Raw genomic sequence first — 18,386 nt, forward strand, 5'->3', positions numbered from 1 at the left:
GAATTGCTGATGTTTCGAAAGAAAAATGTCAGTAATTCATAATCCGTCTGTTTTTTTTCTTATTTTTTGTATTCTATTCACCTAGGTTTGTCAACAAAACAGCTTTATTATTAAAATTTCCTTTAACCGCTATTGATACCTTTCTGTTCTGGTCAATCAGCGTTTCAAAGCGACATATTCGCAACTACAAAAATGTGATATGATGACTTCCGATGTAATCTCTTCCTTAATATTTTATTTTATCTTTTCGTCTCCTACTGTACACTATTTCTTGTGGATTATGTGGATTATGTGGAACTTACACATCATTTGACATTTTCACAATCCACACACAACACACACACAACGAAAACCAAAAAAAATAGAAAAGAACAACAACATATCAAAACACCATAAAATTCTTCATAACTTTCATTTCAAACCCACCCTTTATCTCTTTCACTCTCATGCAATATGCAAAAAACCTACATGACAGCTCCACAAATTTTGGCCCATCTACTTCTACAAGTTGGCATTTTCTTCGTTCCTCGCCTGCTCGCTAGCCACTGCTGTAAAAAACGATCGCTCTACTAGAGCGTAGATAACTTGATTCCAAAAAAAAATTCCGTTTTAGTTTTTTTTTTGTTTAACATATTAAAAAAATTAAAACTATATTATAATTGCAATCAGGTGTCTTTTCTTCAAATTTACACAGTGTGTGAGTGCGTGATCCTTTATAAACCTTCAACAAAAGTGAAAAAACAATCATGAACATCCCCAACGAATATATTTCCAAAACGGAGGACGTCGCCGATCAGGTAAGAATCAAAAGTTGTCATGTCGAAAATACAATCTTAAAATATCTCAAAAGTCTGGCTGAATGATGAAAAATATGAAAATTCATCAACATTTTTGCCAAAATCATTTTTATCCACACGCGAAAACGACCCCCTGTTTCGTTGTCGTCGTCGTCGTGGTGAAGCACACATTTCAACTTTTTCTGCCATTGTGTGTTGTTGCCTACGAAAACCAAAAAATGTCAACGTCATCGATGAATTTCACGAACAAATAATTCAGAAATGAAAATATTTCTTTTTTTTTGTGTTGGTTTTGGTTTCTCTCAGCTTTGCTCGTGTTGTTCCTTTTTGGTCGTGTGTTGTTTTCTGTGTTCTATTTTATTTTTAAGAACCACATACAACTGTTGTTTGTTTAGGTAATTGTTCTCTCGATTAACAGTAAAAGTTATGTGAATTTTTTCTTGAATGTCCTCGAGTGTCTTTCCCTCTTTTCCCTCCCCCTTCTTCTTTTGGTCCATTAACATCTTCCAAATACTCCATGCATTCATGCATATTCAATAAAACCCATTTTCACCATCTTCGAACCAGTTGGTTGGTCAGTAGCATTTTTTCTGTTTGACCACTTTCGCTCGTAGCCTCAAGTCGACCCAATTTGAAATTCTTTAAAAGAAAGGAAAATTTATTCAAGTTTCGTGTTGAATTTTATAAAATGTAGATTGCAGAGCACCGAGAAACAGGTTTTGTAACAAAAACACTACAACTCGATAGTCGACAATCAACACAAGCCACGACATAACTTTGAATAAATGATAATCTCCATGGGGTCTATGTGGTTACTTAATACTCAAAAGTACCTACTTTAAATTGGCAGATTTTTGGTCTAACCTTTCTTTCTTCAATTTTTACTTCTGTTTTTGTCTCGTTCAAATACTAAGGTCTTTCTTTATCATTTTTATCGAGACACCACGTATTAGAAAGAAAAAAGACAAAAAAAATACACAATCATGTTGTTCAAACAAAAATATTATGAAAAAAATAGGTATATGTCAGGGTCGGTCGGACCCAAACGAGCGCCCCCTGTGGGGCCCGTTATTTTAAGTAATTCATTTCATTGACTTTCGAATGTGTTTTTTTCACAAAGTATCCCCAGTAAGCCTAATCCTACTTAACATTAACATAGCAACTAAGGATCTTGCAGGATCTGCCTAGACAGACACAAACTTTAAAAATCGCAGTAATGACATATATTTTGTATTTACCCTAAAACTTGATTAACAAAATGTTAAATTACCTATAGGTAATTCCATGGTATCGTTTTAGCAGATATTTGTATGTTTTTCTATTTTAATTATTTAACTATTCACTTAGTTAAGTATTTTAGGCCCATTTGCTGAAACGAGTCTTAAATATTTATGTGAAACCTAAACCCTTAAGTTCTACATTACGGTTTGCACGAACTTCAAACTGTGTCATAAATTCCTCTAAGTTTAACATAACTTAGGGGGAAGAAATAGTAGAACTTAAGCTGTTATGTTCTACCTAGGCACTTTTATTTTATGAAAAAAGCAAGAATGTCGCTCAAAAATTGATGTCGGTAGTACAAAGGACATGAATTATTATCAATTTAATAAAAATAAACTTACATTCATTAACTTAAACCATCCACAGATGGTACAATTTACACCACAGTTTTTTGTATGAGGCACTATTTTGCTGTCATATTTCATTGACTAATTTTGACACACCAGCACATTTACACACACACACGAATAATTTTTGTTTAACCAATTAACACTTATTTTTGGCTCAAATATACTTTTTTACACTTTTATTCCGCAAGATAAAGACACAAACTTGAAAATTTAACGATGTTGTTGTATATTAATTGCTAAATTGCTCAAAATCTATTTAAATTATTTGACGTTTCTATTGATTTGACTTTTGAATTTGAAGTTCTCAGCGATTTATATCATGAAAGTAAATCATTGCTAGGTTAAACATAAATATTTTTTAGCAACTTAGAATAAACTAAGTAAAACACAAGAGTTATGTTCGACCTAGCTAAGATGAGAATTTATGACTAGTATGAGCAAATGGGCCTTAATACATTAAGGGCCGGTTTTTTCACACTCGATTATCTTTTAACCAAGGATTTTTGTATGGAATAATCCTTGATTAAAAGATAATCGACTGTGAACAAATTGGCCCTAACACTTAGTATAAATTAATTTGTTTCATTGTTTCTAATATTGAAAGTATCGCAACTATTGAGCTTTCTGGGAATATCTTCAAATAAGATGTAACAGGTATGACATTCTAACGTCTTATTTGAAGATATTCTCAGAAAGCAGAATAGTTGGGATACTTTTAATATTAGAAACAATGAAACAAATTAATATACTAAGTGTTAATATATTAAAATACTTATTTTAGTGATGGGTAAAGAAATAAGAGCGAAAAACATACAAAAATATGCCTATATGCTCTCATGGAATTACGCCTATGCAATTTGTTTAAATAGCATGTCATACATTCCTGAAAAAATTTATCTTGCAGTTTTTATTTGTTATTTCCCACAAAATTTGGACAATTTGGACTTGTTGCCCTTTTGATGCAAGCTGTTCATTTTCAAAGCTCGGCTTTACCTTTCCCTAGCACAAATCACGACCAACACATATTTCTTAGGTAATGTTATGTTTTCAAACAAATATTCATTAAAGAAAACACTTTATCAAAGCCTTGCCATTATTGTCAACAATTCAAATGAAATAAAAAGAAACAAGTGCGCCGAGAATAACCGCAATTATTTTCATTTCCCTTCTTGCTCTTTTTGGGCAAATCTACATGATTTCTATGTAAAAAAAAACTTTTTAATATTCATTGAGCGCATTAAGGTTGAGATGAGACAATTTCCTTGTGTGCAAGAAATATATATACCTGCACCGTCTACGTCGCGTCCTGCTGGAGGCTGTTTCTCGACAAGCTACATCAACTACATGTAGTTAGTGTATCGACGACCCCAAAAATCAATAGTAAAGCTCCATTTAATATTGGGAAATATTGTTTGTGGTCGGAATAATTCAAAAATACTAAAATTTTATCCGTGAGGCACGATGTGACGGAGATACTGAAATTTAAATTTGATAATGTACATAGCTGATTTATTGGATGTTCCTCGTCGAGAAATATGCCCCTGCCTGCTGCTGTAGGAAACATTCACTTCAAATTCAAACATTCACATTGTTTAGTTCATTTTCAACCTTAAATTTTGGTCATGTGAATTACCATATGTGCCAATCTGAAAATTGCACGTTTCTACTCAAACGATTGTATGGAAGATAAGAATTTAGTATATTTTTTCTACTGTTTTTTTTTTTTCTATGGAGATTTTCGAGTGAATCGTGCAAACAAAAATCTTGCACGTATGAAGGTAGATAGATTTTTTTGAATTTTTTTATTTGAATTAATTATTATGGGCATTAATGTGTACAACATAATACCTGTCAAGGATTTTTATCGAAATGATAAAATGTTGTAATTTGCATGCTTAGAAATTTGTTTGTATTTAATTGTCTAGAAATGGCTAAAAAAAACCATATTCAAAGCAGACTAATATAAGAAAAATCATAGCATATTAGTACAGTTTTTTTTCGAGAGTTTGCGCCCCTAGAGCTCTGCGCCGTGTGCATTGGCACATCTTGCACATGTGATAGGGCCGGCCCTGGGTATACCTGACAGGCATTTGAGTTACCTTATACGCATAAACCAGCTAGGTAGTCGGTATATCTCTTACGATTGGATTTGCATAGTTAATTAAGAGATTGAGAGACACGTCACGAGTAAATAAAGCGAACTTACTACCTACTTGAGGTTGATTAAGCTTCCATGTGGATATGGATTGGATACTTCTATGGGAATAGAGAGTTAGATACAAGAATAGATTATTATCATTTTGATTGAAGAATTGTACTCTTTATGTTGTTGTTTTTGCTATTTGCTATGTAGCAGCTGTTTAATTTTGGAGCAGCATGTGTAGAGGGAAAATTAAGTAAAGTTTAAAAGCAAGACGTCGTTGTTGTTTTTTTTTTTTCATTGCCATTCATTATACACACATTCTGCTTTCACTCAACGAAAGCACGAAAGCAAAAGTGATGTGATCATCAATTAACATTGTTATGCATGGGAATGCGAAATCTTATTCTTTTTAAGCTCTAATTGTGTTAAAATTTGCTTTCAATTTCTTTCTGATGATGATGGTTTAATTGTTGTTTAATTTAGGTGTCCTTTACAGGTAGGTAATAGAAGATAATAGGTACATATTTATTTAAGTTTTTTTTTCCTTTTCTTTTTGAAAGTACATGTCTACCTTATTGTACATTGTATCTTGATAAGTCAGTAATTATCACAATTCTAATAATCAAAAAGGCATTTGTCTAATCTGCACAAATAAAGTAATCGAAAATAAATCACGTCGATTTTTCGCCTTATTGATATTGAATTTAAATTTCTTTGGTCAAGGGTAACAAAAGGGTAGAGTCAGAAATTGTAATTTTGTGCAAAATGAGTTTTAATAACAAATTCGAAACTTCTGAAGTAAAAAAAAAATACAGACGAATTGAGCAGTTCCTCTTTTTTAAGCATTGGCCGATCAAAAAGTTTGAATGATTGAAAAAAAAGTTTGTTTTGCTACACAAATGCCTTCAAACTAATGCCAAATTACTTAAAAAAAATCGAATCAAAGTCCTTCTCGATGCGATTTACGTGTAATAAACAATGAACAGAACAAACTATCGGCCAGTAAAAAGTCTGCAGTTTGTGGGGGATTTTAAGTTAATTTTCTGTTTTTTTTAATAAAATTTTATAAATTTGGGGTCAGTTAACCCAAAAAACATATTGGTTTCTTTCTAGCAGCTCTAGTTTTTGAAATATTTAATTTTTCACATTTGGGGGCATGTTCAAACTAATTATTAAGTTTTTCGTATTTTGAGTAAGTCTAAAAATCATGTATTCTTTTCTTTCTAGGAGCTCTTACTTTGAAATATTTACGTTTTTCGCATTTTATTTTAAATATATGCTTATTTTAACTGTTTGTTAACATTTTCCAAAAAAAAAAAAGGGAAAATTAAACCTAATGGGCACGTTCAGACAGTTAACATAAAACTATCGGATAGCTTTTTTGTTGTTGTAAACAATGTTAAAAATTAGCAAAGAAGCAAGGACTATGCAATAATAAAAAAAAAAGGAGTTTCCTCAAAAGAAACAATTTCCTCTTCTAAATTTTTCTCATATTTTTTGTAGCTGCTTTGGCAAGCTATCTGGATAGCTTTTCGTTCAAAGAGATATTCCAGATACGGGTATCCCAGATAGCCTATCCGATAGGTGTTTGAACGTGCCCAATGTATTTGGGTTCAGTAAGCCTAAAAGCTAAACTGGTTTCTAATAGGAACTCTAATTTTTGAAATATTTTTATTTTTCGAATTTTGGCCGTTATTTCATTCTATTTTTTTAGATTTTCTAATTGCATACGTTTTAAAGCTTTACTGGAAACAATTATTTCGAATTTAATATATTTTGGTTCAGCTAAAAATACAAAAAATAAAAATTTTAAATTAAAAAAAATAACAAAAAAAAATTTGTATGAATTTGTATGCCTTTTAGTCTATTTAATAGACCCGAGCTCCAGAGCAAAAATAGAACAAATTCGTTCAAGACTTTTTATTGGCGATTATGATTCCTTGGCATACAAGAATACTCCAGCCAAAAGTGCTACTAAATCCGTTAGTGCATTTCTGAGAAAACGGCAACACTGGTCGGTTTTCAGTTTTTTTGATTTAACTCGAAAACCAAGCCTGACTTTGAAATGGTTCAAAGACACTTTTCATAGCAAATTAAATTTTCTGTCAAGTTAAGATGGTTAATAAATTTTAAAAATTATTTTTGACTAAAATTCTAACCTAAAATCAAAGAAAAAAAAGTTAAAAAATTGACAATTTTATTTTTTCTTACTAAATCAAGGGGCATTTTGTGTATGTAGCCGGGACGTCCAAACTTTGTACTAATGAAATAAAGTAGAGGTAAAATCCTTTGATAATATGCAATTTTAATTTTTTTTTGTCAAGAAACAACTTAAATGTACCTATTCAAAAATTAGCACTTTTTCTAAATTTCTGACTTTTTTAGTTAAAAGCAAGTTTTTAAAACTCGATAAAATCGTATTAATTGGTAACTTTTTGACTTTTAAAGTAAACATACTTCGAAGGATTGATTTAATTTAAACTAAATATGGCAAACAAAAAAATTTATTTGCATCCTTATGGCCTTTTGTGCAATTTTGTGTATGTGCATTTTTATAAATACGGGTTGAATGGATGGACGGAGAGCCATTAGCTTTGGTCTATTGCATAGAAGAACATTTAATACCAACTCTTTTACTGTTTTCAATGGCCTGAAAAACAATTCTTGAAAAATCTGCGACCAACGAAAAGTTTCTCTTGAAAAACGAAAACAATACTCTAATGAGTTTAAAACTCATACTCTAATGAGTTTAAGCGCTCTTCGGCTATGAACTGATAGTGTATAAAAAAAAAACAAAATAGCTCAGGCAAATTAGTAAATCCAATTGCACTTTTCGCGGGATAAATTTTTTTCATGGAACGTGTTTAGGTGAATGTCCTTATAGTAAAAGTGAATTTTTTGGGATGATAAGATATCGGGAACAGCCGCCATCTTGGAAAAGAGGTCGGTGCCGTTTTTATTTTATAACTCCATTTTTACTCATTTAAACCAAAAATGTCCAAGGATAGACTTATTATAAATTAAATTATCTAAAAAATGATATACAAATGAATTCCGTGAACTGGTTAAATTCAATTTTATAGTCGGTCAAAGTCCAGGTTCTTCTCGCAAGGTTAAGACAATATGACATTTTTTCAAATATCTGAAGAACTTTTTATTTGTTTGGGATTTTCTTAAAGAATGAATTATAGCACTTTTAATTATCGATGAAATGAACCCTTTATTGTTTTTGTAACCATCACATTGCAGAAGCAACCAAACGTCGAAGTCATGATATACGATTTTTTAACTGAACATTTCAATAGTTCAAATAAACAATCAAAAATTAAACACAATAGTCTCGAAAACATAACGGCTTACACGCCTCATATCTTGAGTTATACTTATCGTAATGCTGAGATTGAGGTGTTCATGTTTAGGAAAAATGACAGGGCATCAGTTCTTATATTTAGAATTATAAATAATGTCACTTTAGCTTATTCACATTAATTGGAAAATTCACTTCATTTAAAACCTCGAAAACCATATAAAGGTTAACATTAAAGATTTCAAACTTTGAATTCAATATTTAGACGAATATAGTTAAAAAACTGTTTACTTATATTTTGGTTATGCCTCCATTTCAAAAATTTGCTCGATCTAATAGAAGAAAACTTGTTATTTTCTCACTTTTGACTAGTAGAATGTGAACTTCGACGTTAGGTGGCTCATACATTATGTTGGTTACAGTTACGAGAAAGGGCTCATTTTATAGATATTTAAAAGTGCTATAATTCATTCTTTAAGAAAATCCCAAACAAAAAAAAAGTTCTTCGGATATTTGAAAAAATGTCATATTGTCTTAACCTTGCGAGAAGAACCTGGACTTTGACCGACTATAAAATTGAATTTAACTAGTTCACGGAATTCATTTGTATATCATTTTTTAGATAATTTAATTTATAATAAGTCTATCCTTGGACATTTTTGGTTTAAATGAGTAAAAATGGAGTTATAAAATAAAAACGGCACCGACCTCTTTTCCAAGATGGCGGCTGTTTCCGATATCTTATCATCCCAAAAAATTCACTTTTACTATTAGGACATTCACCTAAACACGTTCCATGAAAAAAATTTATCCCGCGAAAAGTGCAATTGGGTTTACTAATTTGCCTGAGCTATTTTGTTTCAAACTCATTAGAGTATTGTTTTCGTTTTTCAAGAGAAACTTTTCGTTGGTCGCAGATTTTTCAAGAATTGTTTTTCAGGCCATTGAAAACAGTAAAAGAGTTGGTATTAAATGTTCTTCTATGCAATAGACCAAAGCTAATGGCTCTCCGCCCATCCATTCAACCCGTATTTATAAAAATGCACATACACAAAATTGCACAAAAGGCCATAAGGATGCAAATAAATTTTTTTGTTTGCCATATTTAGTTTATATTAAATCAATCCTTCGAAGTATGTTTACTTTAAAAGTCAAAAAGTTACCAATTAATACGATTTTATCGAGTTTTAAAAACTTGCTTTTAACTAAAAAAAGTCAGAAATTTAGAAAAAGTGCTAATTTTTGAATAGGTACATTTAAGTTGTTTCTTGACAAAAAAAAATTAAAATTGCATATTATCAAAGGATTTTACCTCTACTTTATTTCATTAGTACAAAGTTTGGACGTCCCGGCTACATACACAAAATGCCCCTTGATTTAGTAAGAAAAAATAAAATTGTCAATTTTTTAACTTTTTTTTCTTTGATTTTAGGTTAGAATTTTAGTCAAAAATAATTTTTAAAATTTATTAACCATCTTAACTTGACAGAAAATTTAATTTGCTATGAAAAGTGTCTTTGAACCATTTCAAAGTCAGGCTTGGTTTTCGAGTTAAATCAAAAAAACTGAAAACCGACCAGTGTTGCCGTTTTCTCAGAAATGCACCAACGGATTTAGTAGCACTTTTGGCTGGAGTATTCTTGTATGGCAAGGAATCATAATCAGCAATAAAAACTCTTGAACGAATTTGTTCCATCCAAAAGGGTCTATTCAATAGACTATTTTTAAGTATGAAAAATTTAAAACTAGAGCAGCTAGGAAAAAATTATGTTGTTTTCTAAATTAGCACTCTCCATTTAGTAAGAAATGATTAACAACGGTATGGAAAATGTTTGAATGTTGGCCAATGTTATTCATTAATTAATTTGCCTCCTTTGGCGCATAAGACAACTCTCAGCAAACTTTTTTTACACAAATTTCATAACATCCCTTGAATTAAACATCACTGTAGTCTCATCACATATAAAATAATAAAATAATTTTTCTGTAGGACAAAAAAGGGCGCGTTTAATTTAAGCATGAGTGTAAATAATATTCAATAGTTCAATTAAAAAAATAAAATGCAACCCCCAGAAAACAAGTGAATTGTATTCATCGTTCTTCCAAGTTGAGTAGGTAACTCATTTTTCATTTTTTTTTTTATTGTAGACCCAAAATAGATTCTAAAAACTTTTTGATCGGCCGATACTTAATCGTTGTAGTGTGCGCACTTTCATACTGATTAGAGACCGACTAAACTGTCGGCCGATCGAAAGTTTGTAGTGTGTCTAAAAAAAAACAATAGTTACTGTTTTTTTTTTTGTAAAAAAAAAGTGAAAAAGTTTACTAGATCACAACTAACTTCACCTGATAAATTGAAAAAAATTTAATTACTAATTATGAGAACTTAGCTAGAACAGCATCAAAGCAAAAACTTTGAGCCTGTTCACTGCCCAGTTCCCTATTAGCTTAAAAGCTGCAATTCCACATGTGTAATTCAAAGTACAAGTGCAACTACTTAGTCCTGATTTTCCAATCGTCAGTTAGACTCAAAGAAGAATAATATCAATATAAAAAAACTTTTATTCCTGATGTTTATCTGACTATAGAAAAATTGTCCCTTAAAGAATTCAAATAATATGAAAGCAAAATTTTATTACAAAATACAAACAATGTAAAAACAATCCAATGAATAAAAAAATCAGTTAGAAAATTGATTGTTTTGCCTTTACGAAATACCAAAAAGGGTGACATTCACCTCCCACTTTTGTCCTGGAAGCGACCCATGTCATTTTAAAATATTAACCAAGACTACACGATTTTTTGCATTTATTTTATAATTAAGTTTAGTCTTCGTTAACTAATATATTTTTGGAGCTGTGGCTCGCAGTAAAAACTGTACCAAAACAATAACAATTTTTCTTTCTTTTTTTATAAAGGTTATACGTAAAGGAAAGAACATCCTGCCAACAGTTGCACGACTCTGCCTTATAGCTACATTCTTTGAGGATGGTCTCCGTATGTGGTTCCAATGGAACGAACAACGCGAATACATGGACATGAGCTGGGGCTGTGGCAAATTTCTAGCAACAGTTTTTGTATTAATCAATTTATTTGGACAATTAGGAGGCTGCGGAATGGTTCTCACTAGATTTAAGGTCGAAATTGCTGTCGGAGTACTTTTCTTTATTGTTGTTTTGCAGGTGAGTTATTCTTTCATTTCAAAAAATATAAACCACTTACTTATATTTTTGTTCGTTGTATTTTATTTTTAGACAATCGCTTATTCAATTTTATGGGATCCTCAATTTTTGCTACGTAATTTAGCTTTAATTGGAGCATTACTGCTTGTTCTAGCCGAATCGAGAGTTGAAGGACGCAGTTTATTTGCTGGAGTTCCATCATTGGGCGAGAACAAACCAAAAAATGTTATGCAACTTGCTGGACGTATTTTGCTCGCTTTTATGTTCATTACACTTATTCGTTTTGAATTTAGTTTCTTGCAAGTAAGATGGAGAATGTTTTTTTTATTTCAGAAATTGAGTTACTAATCTGATTAATATTTAGATCGTTCAAGATATTATTGGTTCAATTCTGATGGTTATGGTCACTATTGGCTACAAAACCAAATTGTCTGCACTTATTCTCGTAGTACTTTTGACTGTTTTGAATTTGTATCATAACGCGTGGTGGACCATTCCCGCATACAAGCCTTTGAGAGATTTCCTTAAATACGACTTCTTCCAGGTAAAACCTCACTTTTTTTACTATTCTTTTGTGTAAGTGTTATTAAATTAAATTTCTTTCTTTTCTCAGACACTCTCAGTCATTGGTGGTCTATTGATGATCGTGTCACTAGGACCCGGTGGCGTTTCAATGGATGAGCACAAAAAGAAGTGGTAGACTAAAAAAAATATTTTTTACCTAAATATAGAATTTTTTTTATAAAAAACAAAAAAACAAAAGGGGGAAAATTGAGTTTTTCAAAGAGAAAAAAAAATATATCCTTAAATTCTTTCAAAGACCGCGCATTTAAAAAAAATAATAAATTAATTAATTCAAACTAGAGACGATTTATAAGCAAGTTTTAAAATTTTTCAAGTCAAATTAATTTCCTTTCTCTTTTCCAATGTTAGTCATTAAGTTAAAACTACTTTTGTCCTATTTTTTTTTTTTTTGTTAACGTAAAACCGCCGTCGTGTTATTATAAATAAGAAGGGTAAATATTTTGTTGTTGCACGTTCTATTTAAATGTGGACATTTAAATGGAAAATAAAAACATTTATTATGTACAAAAAACAGTTCAACAAAAACAACATAAACTCTTGAAATCAAATTTTTGTAAATGTCTTCAAACTTAATTTTAAACACAAAATTCCATTTGACAATTTGTTTTTTAAATCTGAAAAGTGCATTCAGCTTACAGACAAACATATTATTTTTTTTACTTAATGTGATTCCCAAGAAAAAAAAAACGAAACAATTTTAAATCCAAAAAAAAAAGAAAACATTTGTAAAATGTAAAACGTGTTAAAAAAAAAAGAAAACAAAACGAAATGAAAATTATTTTTATTTTTTGATTAATGTATAAGTTTATGAAATGATGATAAAAAATAAAACGAAAAATGAAAATTGTGAACTTTTTAAAAACAGGGTGACAAAAATATTTTATTTTTTTTACATTTTCACCTTTTGATGAATTTTAGTTTCTTTTTGTTTTGTTCAACATTTTTATTTTTTTAGCAAAACATGATTTAATACAATTTTTACAGAAACCATTTTTAGTTAACCGTTCATTGAAGAAAGAATATATTAAAACAAGGTGAGATTACAATTATTTTCTGTCTCTATTTCGGGATATAGCCTACACCTTTGGATGGATTTGCTTCAAATTAAGGGTAATTCAATACTACTTTTTTTCAAAAAAGATTTGATCAAAATGACGAATTCCAGCAACAGTTCTTGTGGTAATCAATTTATTTGAACAGCCTGCAGTATGCGGAATGGTTCTCACTAGATTTAAGATCAAAATGATTGGAGTACATCTTTTAATTTTTTGAGTGTATCACTATTGCTTTATATACCTTTAATATAGGGCTAGGATTTCAATGCATATGCATATTTTTGAAAGGAGTAAGCATAGTAACTTATTATTTTCGAATCTTTAATCGTTTGTGCATATTTTTGCATTTTTACTATTATGGCATAATTTGCATAAATCTGTTGTGTAAATATTTTTTCGAAAAAAAAAAAATTAAAATATAAGGAATTTGCACATTTGAACCATTTGATCAAGAGTTATTGAACGTCAAAAAATGCCAAGAAATAACACACTTCTGATTTTTATAACTAGTGAAGGATCAATTCCATGCCGATCAAATATTTTTTGTAGAGAATTTAACGCTCTACAAAAAAGTGTTCAAAAATCGCAGCCTTTTAATGTGAGTCGGCTAAATTCACACAAATTCATAAGGACTGGTGCCCTGACATTTCTCCTAAGCCTGAAGACATCAATCTTGACGATGCGATCAATAGAACTCAAGATAGATGGTAACCAATAGACGGTTAACCAATGATTAATTTTATAGAAACTTCATGCAAAACAATTGATAATACAGTAGAATACTCGGTATGTCTTTGTTGAGTGGTTGGTGGTAAGTTCGAGTTTATGTGATCAGCAGGAGTTGTAGAATTCCCAACAACCTACTATTTAAAAACAAGCTTTAAATATGTGTAGTTTTTTTTACTCTATCGCATCCTATCAGACAATCTGAAAGCCGAAAGGTATCAATTCTCTTCAATAGAAACATACAAATATGTACATCTGATGATTTCATTTCATTCTCTTTCAAAACTCTTTTAATCTCAGTGAAAAAGATCTATAACGCTAGCATTCTACCATCCAAATGACCAATATAATAACTTTAAAGATAAATTAATGTTCAAGAAAGGTTAAATGCTTCTATGTATTTGGTCAGAACAAAAGTTCATTTTTACTGTTAGTTTTTTTTTTTTAATAAGAAAAAAGTTACTCATACGCCTTAGTAACCTTTTACTTGATCTTCTTTTATACTTGTGTTGATCTCAATGTCAAGAAGGTCATAACCAGGTCTAAAAAAGCCAAAGGAAAACAAGATTTTAAAAATTTGAAGCATCCTTTTTCTTATACATATCTTCTACATCGAACATAATAGATTCAAACTCCTTGATATTCCAAGAAAATGCATGATAAAGAAATACTATTTCGAGAAAAATTTCAAATATAGCAGAGTTGGTAATTGAATTCACCAATTGCACTTTCAATCCTAACACCATCAATTAATTATACTGATGGATCGAGAACGCTGATAGAACTGGTGCAGAAATATTTATACCTTGAACCAAACTTTCAATTCCAAAGAGGCAGTTAGCATATTTCAAACGGAAATAAATTCTATAGATAAATGTGCAGAGAGAAAATACAAAAACCTTAATATTGCCAGCATATCAGATAGCCAAGCCGCATTGAAATCTATAAACTCCTATGTCATTACCTCCAAACATGAAGATGAACGAACTTCAAAAGACGTAACACTCTGCTGGGGAAACGAAGTAGCAGACTCCTTAACAAAAGCAGGTGCCACAGTATCATATATGGTTCCAGAACCATTTCGCGGTATTGGAGACAATATGATCAAAAAAATGTTAAAAAATGATGAGGATAAAGAATAAATAAATGGAATGAACTCTTAAGGTCATACAGACAAAATTATTTCTTGGAAACTGCTACCAAAAAAGATACAACCATCTAAGTTTTTTGTTTTTTGCGTTTCCTGAACAATTTTAAAAATGTCGCTTAATACATTCTTACGGGAAGGTATCGAAATATTCTAGAATGGGTAAGAATTTCGTTGTCCAAGCTGTGTACAGAGCAACGAAAAGGATAACAAAATTTTCGTTTATGATTTCGTATTTTGTATAAACATTTTCGTATCGCTTCAGCAGCATACTAGGCTTAAACTGCGAAGCACAAGGGTATCAACGAAATGAATACACAATTGTAGTCTTTCCCATAACAATTAACTTCGCGGAAATATTTTAAGCATCCTCCTAATTTTTTGGTAACTGGAATTAAGGTACCTCAATATAATCACGGCTGTTCTAATATTCGATCGAATTTTGAATCCATACTGATTTCCATTGGACTTTTATGTTGGAAATTGCTACTCGGATTGAAACCAGCAAAAATTTGTCGGATTGTAGATCCGTTCGTTTTTTTCAAAAAACCTATGAATCCGCAAAATTGGTACGAATACAGAATTTGGAGCAGCTAAAGTTTCTAAAGATTGTATGAGTTTCCAAAACTTTGAAGCCGTTGTTCTCAATACTACAATTTTGCAGATTCGTGGTTTTGGCCTTATCACGATTTCCATTCGTATCGGAAATTTCCTACGATTCCCGAAAAAACAATCACAGAATTCGTTCGTAATTGAAAATTTCACACAAATCGACACTACGATCGGATTTTGTGATTATTTTTTTCGTGAATCGTAGCAAATTTTAGATACGCATAGACTTCGCTATAAGGCCGAAATCATTTTTATCAAAAAAAATAGAACCGACTTCTATGGTCGAAACTTAGATTTATGGTTTTCTCATAGATTCTAAATCCAGAACTGGACGAAATTGAAATGCAAAAAAGGATCATCAAAATCGGTTCACCCAGTCCAAAGTTATGAAGTAAGTGGTAAAAAAACGAATTGAGAACATTCTTCTTTTTAAATTCCTTCGGAATATATGTGTGGATCAGAATCAAAACCCATTATATCCACTTTTCAAAAAAAATGACTTAGGTATGAGGTTTTGTTTCTAGTATTCAAATACATACGTTGCGCCCAAGTTTGAGTCTCTAACTACATTTTTTGGCGTAGAAATCAGACCACAAAGTTAGAGGTTAATTTCAAAACCCATTTTATCCACTTGAGTTTTTGTTTCAAAACCCATTATATCCAAACAATTTTATTCGCATCAAAATCCATTATATCCATTCAAAATATTATTTCTAAAATAAATTTGAAATTCAAAAACCATTTTATCCATGGGATGAGATTAGATGGGAATATCCGAAAATTTATACGGATCTTTGAAAAAAAAATTTCGGCATTTAGGTTTGAATTTATTTGTTCAAGAAAGTAGGCGTAGTTAAAAAAAAGGAAATAAAGTTTTCTCGTTTTTAATTGAGTTTTTTTGAATGCCATATTTTCTTATTTTGGCCTGAAATTCAGAGGTGATTTTCAAAATCCATTATATCCATATTTGTTTTGGGTATAGCTCTAAAACTTAAACCCTCAGATCACGATTTCTGGACTTGAATTGTAGGGAATCCTAATTGAATCAATCCTGCATTTAAAAAAGTACTAAAGAATGTTTCGTTTACGAGATACAAGTTTTTCTCGATTTACTCGAAATCAAAAAAAGTGGATAAAATGGGTTTTGATTCTGATCCACACATATATTCCTATCGGAAACTTAACTTGGAATTTAACTGTTACTTTAATTAATAAGATCCCTAATAATAGAATTTAAGAAAAATTCCCAAGAGCAGAATACATTTCTGGGAACAAATTATATTTTGGGAATAACAATTCCTCTTAAGATTCCCAACAAACCCTATAATAAATAGCTTTATAATAGCCTAACAAAACCAAGAATGTAAACAAACAAAAATCCTTTATTTATTGTTGGTAATTTCCATTTATTGAATCTGAATCTAGGATTGCAATTACATTGAGTTCTTTTCATGTTCTCTTTTTTTTTTAAATTGTCTTCATTTTTTCGCCATAATTATATAACTAATCGAATATTTTATTGTTGTTGTTGTTAGATTTTTATTTAAGACAAAAAACAATTAAAATTCTTATTACAACATCGTATTTAATTTATGTTAGAGCAGCAGCACCGGAAATAATTTCAATAAGTTCTCCAGTAATGACAGACTGTCTAGTACGATTGAAAGTCAAAGTTAACTTGTCAATCATCTCTCCGGCATTCTTCGACGAGTTATCCATAGCAGTCATACGTGCCGATTGCTCTGAACAAGCTCCCTCCTTCATGCAGTAATAAATCAAAGAAGCCATCGAGTATTCCAAGTAGCTTTGGATAACCTCAGCATCTAAAGAATCATAGACAACCAACTTCTCTGATTTCTCTACAACTGGAGCACTGTAAAGTGGCAACAGGCTCATTTCGTATGAAACCACCGACTTGAACTTGTTGAAAACAAGTTTACCCTCAGTAAAGTCATACCCACAAGTCATGACTTCATGAGCGATGCGAGAAGCATCCAAGAAAGTGGGTGGCAAACGACCAACTTCATTGGCAACAAGAATTATGTTCTTGCTGTACAATCGTTGCAAAATAGCACGCGACTTGTCACCAATGCAAATGACTTTGGTCTTGGTGTCATCGACAGCCAAAGTGTTACGGATTTCACGAGCAACACCAGAGTGCACGGCTCCACACAAACCACGATCGGATGTGACAGCAATCAGAAGCTTCTTGGGTTCGGAGGCTTCGTCATTGGTAACTTCGGTCTTTTCGAAGAACTGCTTGGCACCCTGGCCGTAGGGACGAGCTTGCTTTAGATCACGTTCAGCACGAGCGTATTTGGCAGCTGAGACCATTTTCATGGATTGCGTAATTTTTTGAATGTTCTTGACGGACTTCAATCGCATTGAAATTGATTTGAGGGTGGCCATACCACGCTGCTGCTGGAGTCCATTTTCAACGATGGGTACCAGAAGGGCGGTGGTGTTTAGTGCAGCGCGTTGCATCATTTTCGTTCAAGCTGGAATATAATGTTTTTATATTGTTTAAAGATTAATAATTAAATAAATTGGAAATTTTCTTTATACCAATTTTTCACGATATGACCGAAATGACAGAGGAATGGCTAGTGGCTTATGTAAGGTGAAAATAGTGTTCGGAGATGTGATGTATTAGAAATTTCCTCTTATGTATGTACCGGTTTGGAATTTTGACAGATGACAGTTGTCAAATATTTTATTGATTTTGGGAATAGAGATGATTTGATGAAATATTTATTAAGATATAAGATCTAATTGGAAAGGAATATGGATTAATTGTGTAAATTTCAAAGAAAAAATGAATATTTTTAAAGGAAATGTAGTTTTTGTTGAAGTAAATTCTAATTGGGAAATTTAAGAGGATTTTATTTGTTTAACGAAAAATTTGTACGTGGCGCTGCGAGCGTATGGGAGAATTATTTATTTAAAGGCACTGATTACATCGGGATTGCTTAAGAGTAGTTCGCACTCAATAAAATAATGAAGTAAAATAAAATAAAATAAAATAAAATAAAATAAAATAAAATAAAATAAAATAAAATAAAATAAAATAAAATAAAATAAAATAAAATAAAATAAAATAAACTAAAATAAAATAAAATGAAATAAAATAAAATAAAATAAAATAAAATAAAATAAAATAAAATAAAATAAAATAAAATAAAATAAAATAAAATAAAATAA

At 30.9% G+C, this 18,386-nt stretch overlaps 2 protein-coding genes across 2 annotated transcripts; one reads left to right on the forward strand and one right to left on the reverse strand.

The window, feature by feature from the left end:
• Positions 1-502: 502 nt before the first annotated feature.
• Positions 503-12,489, forward strand: LOC129908785 (surfeit locus protein 4 homolog). The gene is made up of 5 exons (XM_055985546.1): positions 503-797; positions 10,797-11,060; positions 11,133-11,363; positions 11,425-11,604; positions 11,674-12,489. Exons 1-5 carry the CDS (start codon positions 747-749, stop codon positions 11,758-11,760), a joined length of 813 nt encoding a protein of 270 aa, XP_055841521.1. The 5' UTR covers positions 503-746; the 3' UTR covers positions 11,761-12,489.
• A 4,077-nt stretch (positions 12,490-16,566) lies between these two features.
• LOC129908782 (ATP synthase subunit gamma, mitochondrial) lies at positions 16,567-17,904 on the reverse strand. The gene is made up of 2 exons (XM_055985543.1): positions 17,751-17,904; positions 16,567-17,683 (listed from the first exon to the last, which is right to left on the reverse strand). The coding sequence occupies exon 2, from the start codon at positions 17,670-17,672 to the stop codon at positions 16,776-16,778; it is 897 nt and encodes a 298-aa protein (XP_055841518.1). The 5' UTR covers positions 17,673-17,683; positions 17,751-17,904; the 3' UTR covers positions 16,567-16,775.
• Between the last annotated feature and the right edge of the window lie 482 nt (positions 17,905-18,386).

This window comes from Episyrphus balteatus, chromosome 2, assembly GCF_945859705.1.
Source record: "Episyrphus balteatus chromosome 2, idEpiBalt1.1, whole genome shotgun sequence".
NCBI classification, from domain to species: Eukaryota; Metazoa; Arthropoda; class Insecta; order Diptera; family Syrphidae; genus Episyrphus; species Episyrphus balteatus.

Bases quoted from the DNA above. Each gene is read 5' to 3' on its own strand.
- LOC129908782 (XM_055985543.1), bottom strand. From the start codon at position 17,672: ATGATGCAACGCGCTGCACTAAACACCACCGCCCTTCTGGTACCCATC.
- LOC129908785 (XM_055985546.1), top strand. From the start codon at position 747: ATGAACATCCCCAACGAATATATTTCCAAAACGGAGGACGTCGCCGAT. The intron at 11,061-11,132 runs GTGAGTTATTCT...TTTTATTTTTAG, and splicing joins TCTTTATTGTTGTTTTGCAG to ACAATCGCTTATTCAATTTT. The intron at 11,605-11,673 runs GTAAAACCTCAC...TTCTTTTCTCAG, and splicing joins TTAAATACGACTTCTTCCAG to ACACTCTCAGTCATTGGTGG.